This window comes from Sciurus carolinensis, chromosome 2 (assembly GCF_902686445.1).
Source record: "Sciurus carolinensis chromosome 2, mSciCar1.2, whole genome shotgun sequence".
Taxonomy (NCBI): Eukaryota; Metazoa; Chordata; class Mammalia; order Rodentia; family Sciuridae; genus Sciurus; species Sciurus carolinensis.
The window spans coordinates 50302667-50320374 of NC_062214.1; the positions used below are offsets into that span (position 1 = coordinate 50302667).

Here is a 17708-nt window from a genome sequence, read left to right on the forward strand (position 1 = left end):
ACCCAGAGTTGATGATTTGATTTGAGGAAAAACATGCCATTTCAGGGATTGGTGTCATCTGAGGATGTAGCTATGAACCTCATCTGGCAGGAGTGACAGGACCTAGATGGTACTAAGAGGACCCTGTACAGGAATGTGGTACTGAAGAGCTACAGCAGCCTACTGTCATTGAGCAAGTGAAATTTCCCAGTAATTACTAGGAGAAAGCACCTTCTTCTTTGTTGATAAACACAGGAGTAATTTCTAAGTTTCAGTGTTACTTAGGTACATGATTCCCAATTCATGAAGACTATGTGTCACACTTTTTTAAGGAAATATTCATTTGGCCCCTTCAATGAACAGTTCCTGAAGTTAAGCAATTGCATTCTTCAGAAGACATGAGTTAGCAGTTTGGCAAAGTCCTACATAATTTCCCTTTATGAAGTTCAGCAAATTAGACGAAGGGAATGAAGGGAAGGGAGGGGGAATAGGACACAAAAATATAATGGAATGAATCTGACATAATTATCCCATGTACATATATGAACACACCACAGTGACTCTCACCATTTTGTACATCCACAAAACTAGGATCCTAATTAGAATAAGATATATTCCATGCTTGGATATTCATATAAAATGTATTCTACTGTCATGTATGACTAAAAGAATGAATTTTTTTTAAATAAAGCTAATTAATAAATCTTTAAAAAAGGAAAGAACAAGGTTTTACATTAACAAACCTGAGGTGATCTTTAAGCCAGAGCAAGAAACAGAGACATAGACAGTAGAAGAACCAAACCAGAGCCCTCTGTGTCAATAATCGTACGCTGAGAATTTTGGCTTGGAGGAGTAGAAACCAGGAGACACTGGTCATGTTGAGTTGCTTTCACCTGTTTCTTCCCAGGTCCCAGATCTGAATATAGTTTGTCTCAGGGGCTCCAGACACAAGCACTGTTCAGACTGAAGCAGACACACAAGTGTAAATCTACACTCCCTCTTTTTTGGTTGAGTATTTTCTTAGGCTTACCGAAGATCCAATCCCTTTCTGGTACTTCACAGACTTTTCTCTGGTTAGTTAATTTCACTTAAATTTTAAGTTTCTTTTATTCTTTTATATCAACTTTTATTGACACATAGTATATACATTAATGGGATTCACTTGGTATGTCCATACATGCAGACAGTGTTCATTGATCATATCTGTCTAGCCTTCTTTCACCCCATCGCTATCCCCGACAGCACGCTTCCAAATTCCTAGTAATCACCATGTTACTTTCAGATTGAATTTTTTTTATTACCACATATTAATTGTACAAATTAATGGGTTTCACTATGATGTTTCCATACATGCATATATTGTGCGTTGATCATATTGATCATGTCTGCCCTCCCTTCTAGTCTTCTTTGCCCTCTCTTCCCTACCAGCTCCTGCCAATCTTCTTCATATCCCCAATAGAACATCTTCTGCTTTCAGGTTGTTTTGTTTTGGTTTTAGTTTTATCTCCACATACGAGAGAAAACATGTGAGGCCCACAGAAGAGTCACTGTCAACAACTTATTCCTTGACCATCCCACTATAGCACATTTATATGCAAAATCTCCCTCTCCTATACTTTCATTCACATGAAGTAAATAGGAAATTTACTTCATGGAAAAGAAACAAAGTTTTTCCTCCTTGTCTTAAAATAATAAAATGGAGGCACCAAGAAGTGAGGTGACTTGCTCAAGGTCACAAGAATTTGAACAACTAAAGCAGGACTGGAGTCCAGGTGTCCCAATCCAATATTCCCCTCACCTTAAAAGGTGACTAGAGGAAGTAATTTTGTGTGAGGAGAAATTAGTGGAAAATTTAAATGAACAACCAAAGAAGATAATTATTAAACCATGACCTAACCCCTGAGGGAATATTTGCAGTCACTAAAAACAAGTGACAAACAGTGACAAAATGGGAAGTCTTGTGCTCTCACATGAAGCAATACAGCATCATGCATATAGTATGAATTGGACTAAAAAATATGTTTAAAAAAGGGTGGAAGAAATATATCAAAATGGTGACTGGAAGGTGGGATTGTGCTATTTTCCCCTTTTCCTTCAAGTTTTCTATATTTTCCTGGGTTTCTAAAATGCACATCTCATTTATTACAGGAAAAATATATCCCTCTATATTTTAGTTTAAAAAAAATACTGCTTGGAAGCAGCCTCTATGCCTTTTGTGAATTTTCAGGGAGGCACTCTGAGCCTCCTTTCATCCTTCACTACCTGTTCCATTGCTAGTCCATGGGAAGGAGCTTGGGTTCCAGGAAAACATCTCTCCTGGGAGCCTCCATATGCTATTTTGCATTTTAAGGACAGAATCTCCTCAAAACAAGACCACTTTTGTGTGATGGGAGTACCTAAGTGACCACCCCAACAGTCTTATAGTGGCACTCCAGAGTGGAACTAGCCTCCTGAGTCCCAGATCAGTGCTCTTCTCTCTAGGGACCCTAGTTTCCTGCATCCTCAGTACTGGGGCATCTCCCTCCAGTGCTTCTGTGATTTCAGGCAAGGCTAAAGAGAACCTTCTCCATCTCTGGTGGCCAGATCCACTCCTTGCCTCTATGGGCCGGCAAGCTGGTAGCCAGACACACAGAGGGGCATGCTGGAGCACCACTGCCCAGAGCACCAGGGTCTTGCCCCTGCCTAGCTGTCCCATGCATCAGTCATCCAGGTGCTGCTCTTCCCAGGTGGATGTGGGGATGGCACTGTATGGGTCCATGATGACCTTGGCACAGCGAATAATCATCACCACGAGGAAGAGACAAAGGAAGACAAAGCAGGCCAAGGTCAGACCCTTGTCCACATCGACATAGACAGGTTCAGGCGTGGGCTCCTCCATCTCCTGGCAGCTACTGTAGGCTCCTCCTGCAACTCAGGCTTGACTGGTACCATTTTCCACCCCTGTGGAGAGCCAGGGCAATGGGAGGGGAAGGTTAGAGCCACTTCTTTGAGACAGTAAAGGTGCTAACCTTTTTTTTCTGCCCCACCCCACTCCCACCCCAAGCAAGAACTTGCTGCTCAGGGTACCCACAGAAGCATAAGGAAGAGAAGAGGTTATATGCATGCCTTTTAAGGGAACCACATGGTCACAGCCCTAACTGGTGTCTCTTAACAGTGCAACCCATTCCTTCCCAGGGTGGGATGGGGAATTGAACAAAGATTCCCAACAGGGGTGGAGCTCAACTGGGGCTGAGGACAACTTGGGATTAGAGCCCCTGCCGCTGCCTTCACTCCCTGAAGCCCTTTAGGAAGAAGGTGAGAATAATGCTTTCCACTTAGTCAACCCAACAATTGAACACAATCAAATGCATTTTTTAAATCAGGCAATGAATTTTTCAAATGAAACTGAATGTCAAACACCAATGTATGAACAGATCTAAGAGGAGCTGCTGTTTTGTCAGGGGAAGGGAGTCATGCAGTGTCTGTCTCCTTTCCCTCTGTGCAGACCTCAGATGACACCATTTGAAACTGCAGGTGCAATGGGAGGTAGAGTTTTGGCAGTCAGAGGGAGCTGAATCCCCATTGATGCTTTGTAGTGCAGGTCAGGGCAACTCACCATCATTGTGAGGACTCTATTAGTCATTGCCCACACTGGCACCTCACTCATTCATCTTAAGGAGGTTTACTGACTTTTCAAGGGCCTGATTTTCTCCCTGGTGAATGCAGGAAACAATGCCTGCTTTACAAGGGTGTGAGTACTATAAGCAATCAAATTTAAGTGTAAAAACTGAGCACAGTCCCTGGCCCCAGTGGGCAGTCAGTAAGTAATAAAAATGATATAGGAGCTTCAGGAACAGGTGGCAGGGAGCAGAACTGCTCCTGGCAGGGAAGGAAAACCTCAAGATAAGAGGCCAATTGCTGCTCTCTCCATTCATAACAAGCCTTCCTGTCCTCATCTCTGAACTTGCAGAGCACTAGAACTCACTGTGCATCCACTTTCGTTTTTAAACTTCATGACAGCCCTGGAAGCAAGTTAGCCAGGCATCAATAGGCCCATTTTATGTGCTGAGTTGCACAGCAGGTAAATGACTTACCCAAGGTCCCACTTCCCAAACCTAGATCTTTCTCTGGTGGAAAGACAAAGTGAGGATCCCCCATTGGGCTTTGAGAACGTGGCTATGTGAGTATTCTCAAAGCTTATTCCAGAACCAGCTGGCCTGGATTATTTGTGACCATGGGTCCATTTTCTTCTCTCAGACCTTGCCTCCCCCCTTACCTACTCACTGGGACACTGACCTGCTTGTTGGAGTGGTCACCACTTCATAAGGACTTTGGGATAGGCTGTTCCAAGAAGAAGGGAGAGCAGCAGGACATCACAGCCCAGAGCCAGTGAGAACAGTGTGGCCTTTTGCTTGGAGAGCAGCACTGTTCTGGCAGTGGCTGTGGAGAGCAAATGAAACAGAAAGAGAAAAGGAAGACTTGTGATTTCCTTGAGATGCTCAGCCCCAGTCCTGATCTCTGCTGGCAGAAAGCACTGGTCCCAGCAGCTTCTCCCTGGGTGCTGGGCTGGGAGCTGCCACGCTCTCAGCTCATGCTGTTTTCCCCTTTCCTTTTAAAATATAATTTCAAATATTGTAGCAAAAAATGCACATAACATAAAATTTACCAACTTAACCATTTGGGGGAGGATCAATTTGGGGGGAAATTTGTTTTCTTTTTGTTGTGGTACCAGGGATTGAACCCAGGGGTGCTTTACCATTGAGCCACATGCTCAGTCCTTCTTATTTTTCCTTTTCAGAGAGGTTTTGCTGCTTAGGGCCTTGCTAAATTGCTGACACTGGCCTTGAACTTACCATCTCCTACCTTAACCTCCTAAATTGCTGGCATTATAGAATGCACCACTGCACCCAACCCCAACTTAACTGTTTTTAAGTATACAGTTCCAGGGCTGGAGATGTAGCTTAGGGGCCTAGCATGAGAGAGGCCCTGAGTTCAATCCCCAGTAGTAGGAGAAAAACATACAGTTCCAGTGGCATCCGATACATTCATATTGTTGTGCGACCATCATTACCATTCATCCCAGAACTCCTTTATGGTCTCACATCGAAATGCTGTACCCTTTAGTCAGAACTCTGTTTTCCTCACCTCTAGTCATTGGCAACCGCCATTCTTTCTGTCTCTATGAATTTGACTACTTACTTTGGGGACCTTGCTTAAGTGGACTCATTCAGTGTTTGTCCTTTCATGACTGCCTTATTTCATTTAGCATACTGACCTCAAGTTTCTTCCATGTTGCATTCTATGCCTCATGTCCCTCATTTTTAAGGTTGAATATGACATTTTTTATTGGATAGCTGAGCTGCTTCTATCCTATAAGCTATGGTAAGTAATGCTGCTGCAAACATGGGTATACAAATCTCTTTGAGCCCCTGGTTTCAATTAACTTTTGGGGTATTAGGTTTAACATTTTTATATAAATGACACTTGTGTACAATTCAAAAGCATAAAAAAAAACAAAAGCAGATTTTGAAAAATTTTATTAACATGTATTACTTGTATATATTTAAGGGGATTTAGTGTGATGTTTCAATACATGCATACAGTGTTGACTGATCAAATCCAGTCTACCTTTATCCTTACTACCCCTACTCCTTCCCAACCTCAAGTACCCCTATTCTACATCCAGGTCAACTTTTTTTTTTTTTAACTTTCACATCTGAGAGTGAATATATGGTATTTGTCTGTGTTGAGTTTATTTCATTCAATATAACATAATATTCAACAGTTCCATCTGTTTAGATGTAAAAGACAGTATTTCATTCTTCTTTATGCCTTTAATATTCCACTGTGTTTCTGTACCACATTGTCTTCATCCATTTATGGAACTCCTGTACACCGTTGGTGAGAATGTCAACTAGTACAATCATTATGGGGAACAATATGGATTTTACTCATAAAACTGAAAACAGATTCATCATATGATCAAATTACCCTATTTCTGGAGATATATATATATATATATATATATATATATATATCTGGAGATATATATATACATATATCCAAAGGAAATTAAATCAGCAAACCAAATAGATACATACATACCCATGTTTATTGTAACACTGTTTGTGATAACTAAGATACAGAATCAACCTAAGTGTCTAAAAATGGAAAAGCAGTTTTAGTGATCCAGTTAATCTTCAGAGAGGTAATTATTGTTTTTAGGTCCTTCCACATCCTTCTAGTCTGTAGGTATCCTATGCTTATGAAAGAAAATTATATATTTAGTGTAGGGAACATTCCTCAAGCTTATCTGACAGCAGTCACTGACACCATGGTCTAAGTAAGCCAAACAGTCTGGACAGAGAAACTGAGGGAATGGTAAAGACTCACCATGGAATGAAGGTCTTTCTAGTTGTTGAGGCTGAGTTTGAACTGAGGGGAGGCCTCATTCTGACATACATCACAGAAAGCTGTGATGTGAGCTCGCCCACACTGCCTTGCCTCATGCTGTGTGCAGGAGCTTGCTATTCCCCCAGTCCTTTGTCTCAGACCTGTTGCTGGGCAGAATTGCTTAGGCATACTTGGTTTGTTTACACTACCTGGACCCTCGACATATAGTTCACCTATAGGCTGACTCTGTTATACTTTAACAAGCATGTTAACCTGATTGGATAATGTGTCTATATATGTCCTGTGCAACCCTAAATAAAATTATATCCGTGCCTTCAGAGCTCGATCTCCAATGCCTGGGTAAGCGCACTGGGTAAGGCTAAGAAGGGTAGGCAGCATCCGTACTCACCCTCAGCAAACCCGTCTCAGAACATCTACAATTTAGTTGTTTTCCATACAAATGCAAGGCTATTATATAATGTGTCCCACATCTTGCTTTTTTAAGTTGCTTTATCTTAGAGATTATTACATGCCAATATAAACAAGGCTGTCTCTTTCTTTTAATAGCTGTATTATATTTCATTGTATGGATATACCACAGTATACTTAACCATTCTGCAGAACCATTTTCTATAAAAGATGATTTCTAATATTTTGTTAATCATACAATGATGGAACAAATATCCCTGTAGCCCTGTCATTTTGCATATACCTGAGTATGACTGTCAATTAAATTCCTTTAGAGGAAATTGCTGTATGTAAGGATAAATCCATTTTAATTCTGACCAGTAGTATTCTTTTTAGAAACTGTACCAAGGTAAACTTCTACTGGTAAATTTCTCTTGTAATCAGAGTTAGCGAGTGTTTTCATTTTTGCCACTATTTGGAAAAATGCTTCCTAGATGTAGTTTTTCCTGAACATTTTCGAACATACAGAAAAGTTGAAAGAAGTACACAATACAATGACATTTTGCCACATTTGTTTTATTTGATAATCAGTCCCCTATCCATTCTGCTTTCTGTTTAATGCACTTCAAAGTAAGATACAGATATCAGCATACATCAGCATATATAGTAATAACTAGAATTCAATATTTATTTATAGATTTTTAAAGGCAAATTTTATATACAGTGAATGGCATAGATAATATGTATCACTTTTGAGATTTAACAAATGCATACACCCTTGTAACTCTCAGTGTAGTTTTAATTTTGATTTATTTTGGTGAAAAAAAGTTAAACATCATTTCATATGTTTAAAGTCCACTTGCATTCCTTTCTTGTGAACTCTGTTAATATCCTTAATCCATTTTCCTCCTGGGTTTTTAGTATCCCCCTATTTTAGCCTTGGAAATGGATTTTAGATAAATATACTCATTTTATTTTTCTGATTTTTACTTTGTGTTTTTTTTCCTTCCTTCCCAATTTCTACTCTCCTTCTTTTTCTCGTCAAATACCTAATTTTAGTTACAAGTATTAGTTTTTTACTGTTTACCTTTGTTTTTTAGATGTGCTTCAGTCTCTATAGTTTGAATTGTCGATTTTAAGTATCTATCTATTTCCCACTATTAGATATTAGGAAATCAAGCATCTTGTTAAGGCTTCCACCTTCTTTCCACATTCTCTTCCCATTAGCCATTGCTCTCTTATTTCTATGTGGTCAGGGTGTATAGCCCTCACACATTACTATGACATTTACGTCCACCTTAGTTTTCTCCCAGTTTTGCAGTAGAGTCACCTTAAGGATTGCCCCCACCTCCACATCTTTTTTTCTTTTTGTGCTGTAATCTGAATATTTTCTAATGAAATAACTTCCAGTTCATGCATCTGTTCTGCTGTGTCCAGCTGCTAAACATATCAGTTCAAATTTCATTTCAGCCATACTTTTTGTTGTTTTTTAGATATACATGAGAGTAGGATGTATTTTGATGTATTATACATGCATGGGGTGTAATCCATTACAAATTTTGATCCCATTCTTGCAATTGAATCTTATGTGAATTTACACTGGTTGTGTATTCATATGTGAGCATAGGAAAAGTATGTCCAATTCTTCTATTGTCCTTCCTATTCTCATCCCCCCTCCCTTCCTTTCCTTCCCCTATTAATTTTAGAATTTCTATATGATCTTTTGATCTTCTGAACCAATCATCAGCTCTATCTACCTTGTCACTTGTTTTTCTGATAATATTTATCACAATGTTTTTGTTTTGGGTTTCGTTTTGTTTTGCAGTACTAGGGATTGAACCCAGGGCCTCATGCACAGTAGGCAAGTGCTTAACCACTGAGCTACATTCCTAATCCCTTATCACAATGTTTTTAAAGTCCACATTTTAGAACTCCTGCATCTGGCTCTTCTGTGGGTCAGCTTCTATTGTTTTTGTTTTTCACTTTTTCGTTTTATTCAATTTCTTGATACATTTGATAAAAATTGATGGGACACTAAACATTAATATGAAACACTGCATGGCTAGGATGATATTCTCCTGCAGAGAGTGCACCACTTCCTATGAGAAGGAGCTGGAGCACAGCTACAGCATCTTAAGCCACTGTGGGGCTGAGCAAGTTAAGTAATTTCTTGTAATCAAGGATAATGTCTACATCTGGTTTGACAATAATTCTAATGTGCTGCCCTCTGGGGTTCCAACTGGGGTGTTTCCTTAAAGTGTTCATTCTTTATTTTTTTATTATTTGTTATATTTAGTTATACATGACAGCAGAATGCATTTTGATTCATTGTACACAAATGGAGTACAACTTTTCATTTCTCTGGTTGAACAATGTAGAGTTACATTATGCATGTAATGATACATGTACAATGATGTTTGTTTCATTCTACCATCTTTCCTATTCCCTTCCCTCTCCCCTCCCCTTATTTCCCTCTACACAATCCAAAGTTCTTCCATTCTTCCCTTCCTCCTCTGTCCCCTGTTATGTATCTGCATCCACTTATCAGAGAAAGCATTTAGCCTTTGTTTTTTTGGAATTGGCTTATCTCACTTAGCATGATATTCTTCAGTTTCAACAATTTACCTGCAAATGCCATAATTTTATCATTCTTTATAGCTGAGTAATATTCCAATGTGTATATATACCACAATTTCTTTATCCATTCATCTATTGAAGGGCATCTAGGTGGGTTCTACAATCTAGCTATTGTGAATTGAACTACTATGAACATTGATGTGGCTGTGTTACTGTAGTATGTTGATTTTAAATACTTTGGGTATACACTGAGGAGTGGGATAGCTGGGTTAAATGGTGGTTCCATTCCAAGTTTTCTAAGACTGCTTTCCAGAATGACTGCACCAATTTCCAATCCCACCAGCAATGTACCTTTTTCCCCACAATGTTGCCAACACCTATTGTTGCTTGTATTCTTGATAATAATCATTCTAATTGGAGTGAGATGAAATCTTAGGGTAGTTTTGATTTCCATTTCCCTGATTACTAGAGATGTTGAACATTTTTTCATGTATTTGTTGATTAATTGTATATCTTACAATTAATATCTTAATTGTATTGCAGAATAATATCTTATTCTGCTCAATGCCTTAGCCCATTTATTGATTGGGTTATTTGTATTTTGGGTGTTTTTTGAGTTCTTTATAAATTCCAGAGATTAGTGCTCTATCTGAACTGCATGTGGAAAAGATTTTCTACCATTCTGTAGGCTCCCTTTTCACATTATTGATTGTTTCCTTTTCTGAGAAAAAGTTATTTAGTTTGAATCCATCCCATTTATTGATTCTTGATTTTATTTCTTGCGATTTTGGAGTCTTGTTAAGGAAGTCTGGTCCTAAGTTGATATGATAAAGATTGGGCTTACTTTTTCTTCTATTTGGTGAAGGGTCTCAGGTCTAATTCCTAAGTCCCTGATCCATTCCGAGTTGAGTTTTGTGCAGGGTGAGAGAGGCGTTTAATTTCATTTTGCTGCATATGGATTTCCAGTTTCCCCAGCACCATTGGATGAAGAGGCTATCTTTTCTCCATTGATTGTTTTTGACACCTTTGCCTAGTATGAGATAAATGTATTTATGTGGGTTTGTCTCTGTGTCTTCTATTCTGTACCATTTGGTCTACCTGTCTATTTTGGTGCCAATACCAAGGCATTTCTGTTACTATTGCTCTATAGTATAGTTTAAGGTCTGGTATTGTAATACCTCCTGCTTCACTCTTCCTGCTAAGGATTGCTTTGGCTATTCTGGGTCTCTTATTTTTCCAATGATTTTGTGATTGCTTTCTCTATTTCTAGGATGTACATCATTGGGATTTTAATTGGAATTGTACTGAATCTGTATATTGCTTTTGGCAGTATGGCCATTTTGACAATATTAATTCTGCCTATCCAAGAACATGAGAGATCTTTCCATCTTTTAAGGTTTTCTTTAATTTCTTCCTTTAGTATTCTGTAGTTTTCATTGTAGAGTTTTTTCACCTCTTTTGTTAGGTTGATTTCCAAGTTTTTTTCTTTTTGAGGCTATTGTGAATGGGGTTGTTTCCTAATTTCTCTTTCACAGGATTCATTGCTCATGAATACAAATGCATTAGATTTATGAGAGTTGATTTTATATCCTGCTACTTTGCTGAATTCATTTATTAGTTCTAGAAGTTTTCTGGTGGAATTTTTGGATCCTCTAAGTACAGAATCATATTGTTGGCAAATAGCAATAGTATGAGTTCTTCTTTTCCTATTCCTATCCCTTTAATTTCTTTGGTCTGTCCAATTGCTCTGACTAGAGTTTCAAGGACTGTGTTGAATAGAAGTTGTGAAACAGGGCATCCCAGTCTTGTTCCAGTTTTGGAGGGAATGCTTTCAGTTTTTCTCCACTTAGAATGATGTTGATCTTGGACTTGGCACAGATAGCCTTTACAATGTTGAGGTGTGTTCCTACTATTCCTATTTTTTCTAGTGTTCTGAATGTGAAGCAGTGCCATATTTTATCAAATGCTTTTTCTGCATCTATTGAAATGATCAGATGATTCTTAACTTTAAGTCTACTGATGTGGTGAATTACATTTTTTGACTTTTGGATGTTGAACCAACCTTGCATCCCTGGGATGAACCCCACTTGACTGTGGTGCACTATTTTTAAATATGTTTTTGTATGCAATTTGCCAGAATTTTGTCAAGAACCTTTGCATCTATGTTCATCAGGGATATTGGTCTAAAGTTTTATTTCCTTGATGCATCTTTGCCTGGTTTTGGTATCAGAGTGACACTAGCTTCATAGAATGAATTTGGGATATTTCCCTCCTTTTCTATTTCATGGAATACTTCGAGGAGTATTGATGTTAGTTGTTCTTTGAAGGCCTTTTAGAACTCAGCTGAGAATCCATCTGGTCCTGGGCTTTTCTTGGTTGGTAGGCTTTTGATGGCATCTTCTATTTCATTGCTTGAAATTGATTCATTTATGTTGTGTATGTCCTCCTGGTTCACTTTAGGTAATTCATATGTCTCTAGAAACTTGTTGATGTCTTCGAGGTTTTCTGTTTTGTTGGAGTATAGATTTTCAAAATAGCTTCTAATTATGTTTTGTATTTCACTTGGGTCTGTAGTGATATTTCCTTGTTCATTCCGAATTTTAATAATATGAGTTTTTTCTCTCTCCTTCTCTTTGTTAGTGTGGCTAAGGTTTTATCAATTTTGTTTATTTTTTCTAAGATCCAACTCTTTATTTTGTTAATTTTTTTGATTGTTTCTTTTGTTTCAATTTCGTTGATTTCAGCTCTGATTTAAACTATTTCCTGTCTTCTACTACTTTTGGTGTTGGTCTGCTCTTCTTTGTCTAGGACTTTGAGCTGTAGTGTTAAGTCATTTATTTGTTGGTTTTTTTCTTCTTTTGTTGAATGCGCTCCATGAAATAAATCTTCCTCTAAGTACTGCTTTCATAGTGTCCCAGAGATTTTGATATGATGTGTCTTTGTTCTTGTTTACTTCTAAGAATTTTTTTTATTTCCCTCCTAATGTCTTCTGTTATCCATTCATCATATAATAGCGTATGATTTAGTCTCCAGGTGTTGGAGTACTTTCTGTTTTTTATTCTGTCATTTATTTCTAACTTCAACCCATTATGATCTGATAGAATACAAGGTAGTGTCTCTATCTTCTTGTATTTGCTAACATTAGCTTTGTGGCATAAAATATGGTCTACTTTAGAGAAGGAGTCATGTGCTGCTAAGAAGAAAGTGTATTCGTTTTTGGTTGGATGGTATATTCTATATATGTCCATTAAGTCTAAATTGTTGATTGTGTTATTGAGATCTATGGTTTCTTTATTCAATTTTTGTTTGGAAGATCTATCCAGTGGTGAGAGAGGTATGTTAACATCGCCTAGTATTATTGTGTTGTGGTCTATTTGATTTCTGGAATTGAGAAGGATTTGTTGGACGTACATGGATGAGCCAATATTCGGGGCATATGTATTTATGATTGTTATGTCTTGCTGATTTATGCTTCCCTTAAGCAGTATGAAATGTCCTTCTTTATCCCTTCTGACTAGTTTTGGCTTGAAGTCCACATTATCTGATATGAGGATGGATACTCTGGCTTTTTTGCTGAGTCCATGTGAATGGTATGTTTTTCCCCATTCTTTCACCTTTAGTCTGTGGGTATCTCTTTCTATGAGATGAGTCTCTTGCAGGCAGCATATTGTTGGATCTTTCTTTTTAATCCAATCATCTCACTCTATGAATTTTATTAATGAGTGCAGGCCATTAACATTCAGGATTATTATTGAGATATGATTTGTATTCCCAGTCTTTTGGCTCATTTTTGGTTTTTGACATGAATTGGTTTCTCCTTTATTTGGCTGTTCCTTTAGGGTAGTTCCTCCCTTTGCTGATTTGCATCGTTGTTTTTCATCTCTTCCTCATGGAATATTTTGCTGAGAATCTCTTGTAATGCCGACTTTCTTTTTGTAAATTCTTTTAGCTTTTGTTTATCAGGGAAGGATTTTATTTTGTCATCAAATCTGAAAGTAAGTTTTCCTGGGTATAAGATTCTTGGTTGGCATTCATTTTCTTTCAGAACTTGAAAAATGTTGTTCCAGGCCCTTCTAGCTTTTAGGGTCTGGATTGAAAAATCTGCTGATATTCTTATTGGTTTCCCCCTGAATGTAATTTGGTTCTTTTCTCTCACAGCCTTTAAAATTCTGTCTTTATTTTCTATGTTACGTATTTTCATAATAATGTGCCTTGGTATGGTTCTATTGTAATTTTGTATATTTGGAGTCCTATAAGCCTCTTGTACCTGGTTTTCCATTTCATTCTTCAGATTTAGAAAATTTTATGATATTATTTCATTGAATAGATTGTTCATTCCTTTTGTTTGTTTCTCTGTGCCTTCCTCAATCCCAATAATTCTTAAATTTGGCCTTTTCCTGATATCCCATAATTCTTGTAGATTCTGTTCATGATTTCTTACCATCTTCTCTGTTTGGTCAATTTTGTTTTCAAGATTAAATATTTTGTCTTCAATGTCTGAGGTTCTGTCTTCCAGGTGTTCTATCCTATTGGTTATGCTTTCTATGGAGTTTTTAACTTGGTTTATTGTTTTCTTCATTTCAAGGATTTCTGTTTGTTTGTTTGTTTTTCAATATCTCTAACTCTTTATTGAAATGGTCTTTTGCTTCCTGTATTTGCTCTTTTAACTGTTGATTGGTGCGATCATTTAAGGCCTGCATTTGCTCTTTCATCTCTTCCTTCAATGCCTGCATTTGCTCTTTCATCTCATCGTTTGCTTCCCTGATTGTTTTAATTATGTACATTCTGAACTCCCTTTCTGACATTTCTTCTGCTGTCATTGGGTTTTATTGATATAGTATCTAGGTTTGTTTGGGACTTTTTTTTTTTTTTTTTGCGGTACTGGGGATTGAACTCAGGGCCTTGTGCTTGCAAGGCAAGCACTCTACCAGCTGAACTATCTCCCCAGCCCTGTTTGGGATATTTTCTTCCCTTGTTTTCTCATATTTGTCAGATATCAGTGGGACTCTGAGATATTGCAGATTTCCTCTATTGGCTTATAGTGTCCCTGTAGATTTCCAGTACATCACCTTCCAGCCTTCAGTAGCCTGAAGTCTTGGAAGAACTTGATAATGCAGTGCTTCCGAAGAAGGCTGCCCCTAGTCCGGTACTGGGTCCAGGGCTGGGGGCTGGTTCTGCATGGAAATCCTCTTCACCCAGTGGGAGAGACTCACCCTAGGGCTCTATGTTGGTACGAGACTCTCAATACCTCCCCTTCTTGAATCCCAAGTTCTGGAGCGATGGGAGATGCAGTCACCCTCTATTCCGTGAACTTGGATCTATCCGTTTCTATTTTTTATTGTACCATTGATTTCTAATTTCATTCTATTATGATCTGATAATGCAAGGTAGTATCTCTATTTTTTGGTATTTGCTAAGAGTTCTTTGTGACATAACATATGGTCTATTTTAGAGAAGAATCCATGTGCTGCTGAGAAAAATGTATATTCACTTTTTTCTCAATCACTAGTTGATGGATGAAATACTCTATATATGTCTGTTAAGTCCAAGTTATTGATTATTGAGTTCTATGGTTTCTTTGTTCAGAAACTTGTTCATTCTTGACATGTATTAAATTCTGGTTTTTCAACTCAGTGCCTTGAGATAACAGAAAACTGTTTAGGGAGACTTCAGGATTCTTCAGCAATTGATGTTTGATTCTGTCCTGTGGATTGGCTTGAATATGTGTGCTATTTGCTATTAGCCACTAATGAGTACATGAACAGGGTTAGGGATGCAGAAATGTGTGTTTGGTTGAAGTTCTGCTGCTCCTTTGCTCTGGGATTTTAAAAATTTATTTTTAATTGGCACAATTATCATACATTGGGTAGTATGATATTTTGACAGATGTATACAATATGAAATGATCAAGTCAGGACAATTAGCATGTCCATCATCTCAAATACTTTTTTGTGTTGAAAGTATCCAAAATTATTTCTTCTATAGATTTTGAAATATACAAGTTGTTTTTAATCATAGTCATGCTAATGTACTCTAGAACACTAGAACCTATTCCTCCTATATAACTATATTTTTGTTCCCAATAATCAACCTCTATTTTCTTCCTCCCCCTTTCCCTTGCTAGCCTCTTGTAATCACTGTTCTACTCTTCAACTCTTCGAGATTAATTTTCTTAGTATCCATTTATGAGTGAGAACACGTGGTATTTGTCTTTCTGTGCCTGGCTTACCTCACTTAACATAATGTCCCCTAGGCTCACTCATGTTGTCACAAATGACAAGATTTCTTTCTTTCTAGGGCTAAATAATAGTGTGCACATGTATACCACATTTTCATTATTCTTCTGTTGATGAACACCTTAACTGATCCCTGTGGGAATCTGAAAGATGTTCACTGCAACACTGCTGTAACAGTGAAAAACTGGGAACAAAATTAATTTCTGTCAGTAGTGGGATGGCTAAAAAGCCAGTATGAGTTGGAAATGGTGGTGCATGCCTGTAATCTCAGCAACTCAGGAGACTGAGACAGGAGGACTGCAAGTTCAAGGGCAGCCTCAGCAACTTAGCAAGACATTGTCACAAAATTTTCAAAAAGGACTGGGTATATAGCTCAGTGGTAGAGCACCCCTAGATTCAATCCCCAGACCACAAAATTAAATGAATAAATAATAAGTAAACAGCTAAAATAGTCCTGACATTTTTGTGACATGAAAAACTTTGAGGCAGTTAAAAATACATTAAAAAATACATTAAAAATTTTTTTAATTTAAAAAAAGAAATACACAAGCACACAGATACACAAAAGAAGGATAAAAAATTCTATAAAGCAAACAAGTGAATTGAGGGAAAACACCTCAAATATGATGTATTACTTATGTAACATAAAATAAGTCATACATTGCTGTGTGTACATGTTTCTGACAGGATGGGAGGTCTGTGCTCTTCTCACTGCTAGGTCAAGACCTGCTCCTGCCTCCTTTTTTTTTTTTTTTTTTTTTTTTTTTTTCAGTGCTGGGGATTGAACCCAAGGCCTTGTGCTTGTGAGGCAAGCACTCTACCAACTAAGCTATTTCCCCAGCCCTGCTCCTGCTTTGATTATTCTATTATTTGAGAAATTTGTTCCCCTAGAAATGTTCAAACAACAATATACCAAGCACCTACATTTCCAGGTGCAGAATTTATGATAATTATGTGACTATATTTGCTTTGTCTTTTTTTAAGAAGTAGATCTTCATGTAATTCCTAACCTTCAGAATCGTATCTCTCACTATCCCCATACGTACCACTATCTTGTGCACTCCAGAGGCCTCCCAAACCTTCTAGGGTTCCTTGGACTACACTGAACACATGATCTAGCCACCTACCTCCATTTCATACAGTAGGAGACTGGAGAATAAGGAAAGGAAGGAGTTTTCCCAGAGTCTCAGAGCAACACACAGGTGAAAGTGGAGCCAGTTCAGGTTTCTGACTTCCTGCCTGTGGCTAGAGCCTTTCAGTATGGATTTCACCTGGTCATTTACTGACTTTCAGGTGAGGATAAATGTGTTGATCTTCATGCTCCTGTATTTCACAGTAGGACTTGGTCTGGCCTCTCAAACTCTTGACTCTAATTCCAGGCAAAGAGTCTGCCTCTTACCTCATATATCATAGGGGTAGGACCTCAGTGGGATCTTCTTGTGATGCTTCTGTCTTGTCTGGTACCAGAATGGTGTCCCAGAACCTGGCAACAGTCCAGGGGAATATTACAGTGTCTCCTGGATCCTTCCTGCTGGGGAAAAAGCCAAGAATGTGGACTCTAAGAACAGATTTGTCTTTCTGCCTTCCAGATGGAGTGTGCTCATTAACCTTAATTACCAGGCCAGCACAAGTTCCATCTAGCTCACAGTGAGGACACGACACTCTAGAGGGAACACAAGGAATTCTGTTGCTGTTCCCTTGGACCTGAGTGGATGGCCTTCCCGTGGCCTGCTCAGTGGTCCCCAGCATAATGGCACCTTCAGTCAGAACCCAGTCCCCTAAACCAAATGCTTCATCTGCTATCTTCTTGGGGTGGCTGGAGGTGGCTGCTTCAAAGCCAGGAATTCTGACCTGGGCAAGCGAATGACCCTCAAGGGAAGTAGCTTCTGATGACCAAGCATACTTGTCAAGGCACACATTTTTAGAGTAGCAGTTTTAGTAGCAACCCCCAAGTAGAAGAATTCTACCAACTGCTGTGAGAAAAGCCAGAGGTCAAAAAGAAGAATCCAAAAACAGGACCTGGAAACAAATACCTAAGTTGGGGTTTTAGGAAAAACCTTAAAATAAGGCAGTCATAATTAAAAGGGTACATGAATCCAGGATTTATATACAAATTTGTGTACTTCCCAAGGGCTG

General features: G+C 38.3%; 1 protein-coding gene across 6 annotated transcripts in view; it reads right to left on the minus strand.

Annotated features, from left to right (window-relative positions):
- Nucleotides 1-235: 235 nt before the first annotated feature.
- Ctxnd1 (cortexin domain containing 1) overlaps nt 236-17708 on the minus strand; it is a 48998-nt gene continuing 31525 nt past the window's right edge. For 3 of the 6 annotated variants that reach the window (XM_047540539.1, XM_047540541.1, XM_047540542.1), the window contains 3 exons: nt 16972-17103; nt 4255-4398; nt 236-2919 (listed from right to left, as the gene is read on the minus strand). In XM_047540539.1, coding sequence (XP_047396495.1) covers nt 2678-2857 — 180 coding nt within the window. In that variant the 5' untranslated portion in view covers nt 2858-2919; nt 4255-4398; nt 16972-17103 and the 3' untranslated portion in view covers nt 236-2677. The remainder of the gene's footprint in view (nt 2920-4254; nt 4399-16971; nt 17104-17708) is intronic. The other 3 variants (XM_047540538.1, XM_047540540.1, XM_047540543.1) reach the window with 2 other exon arrangements.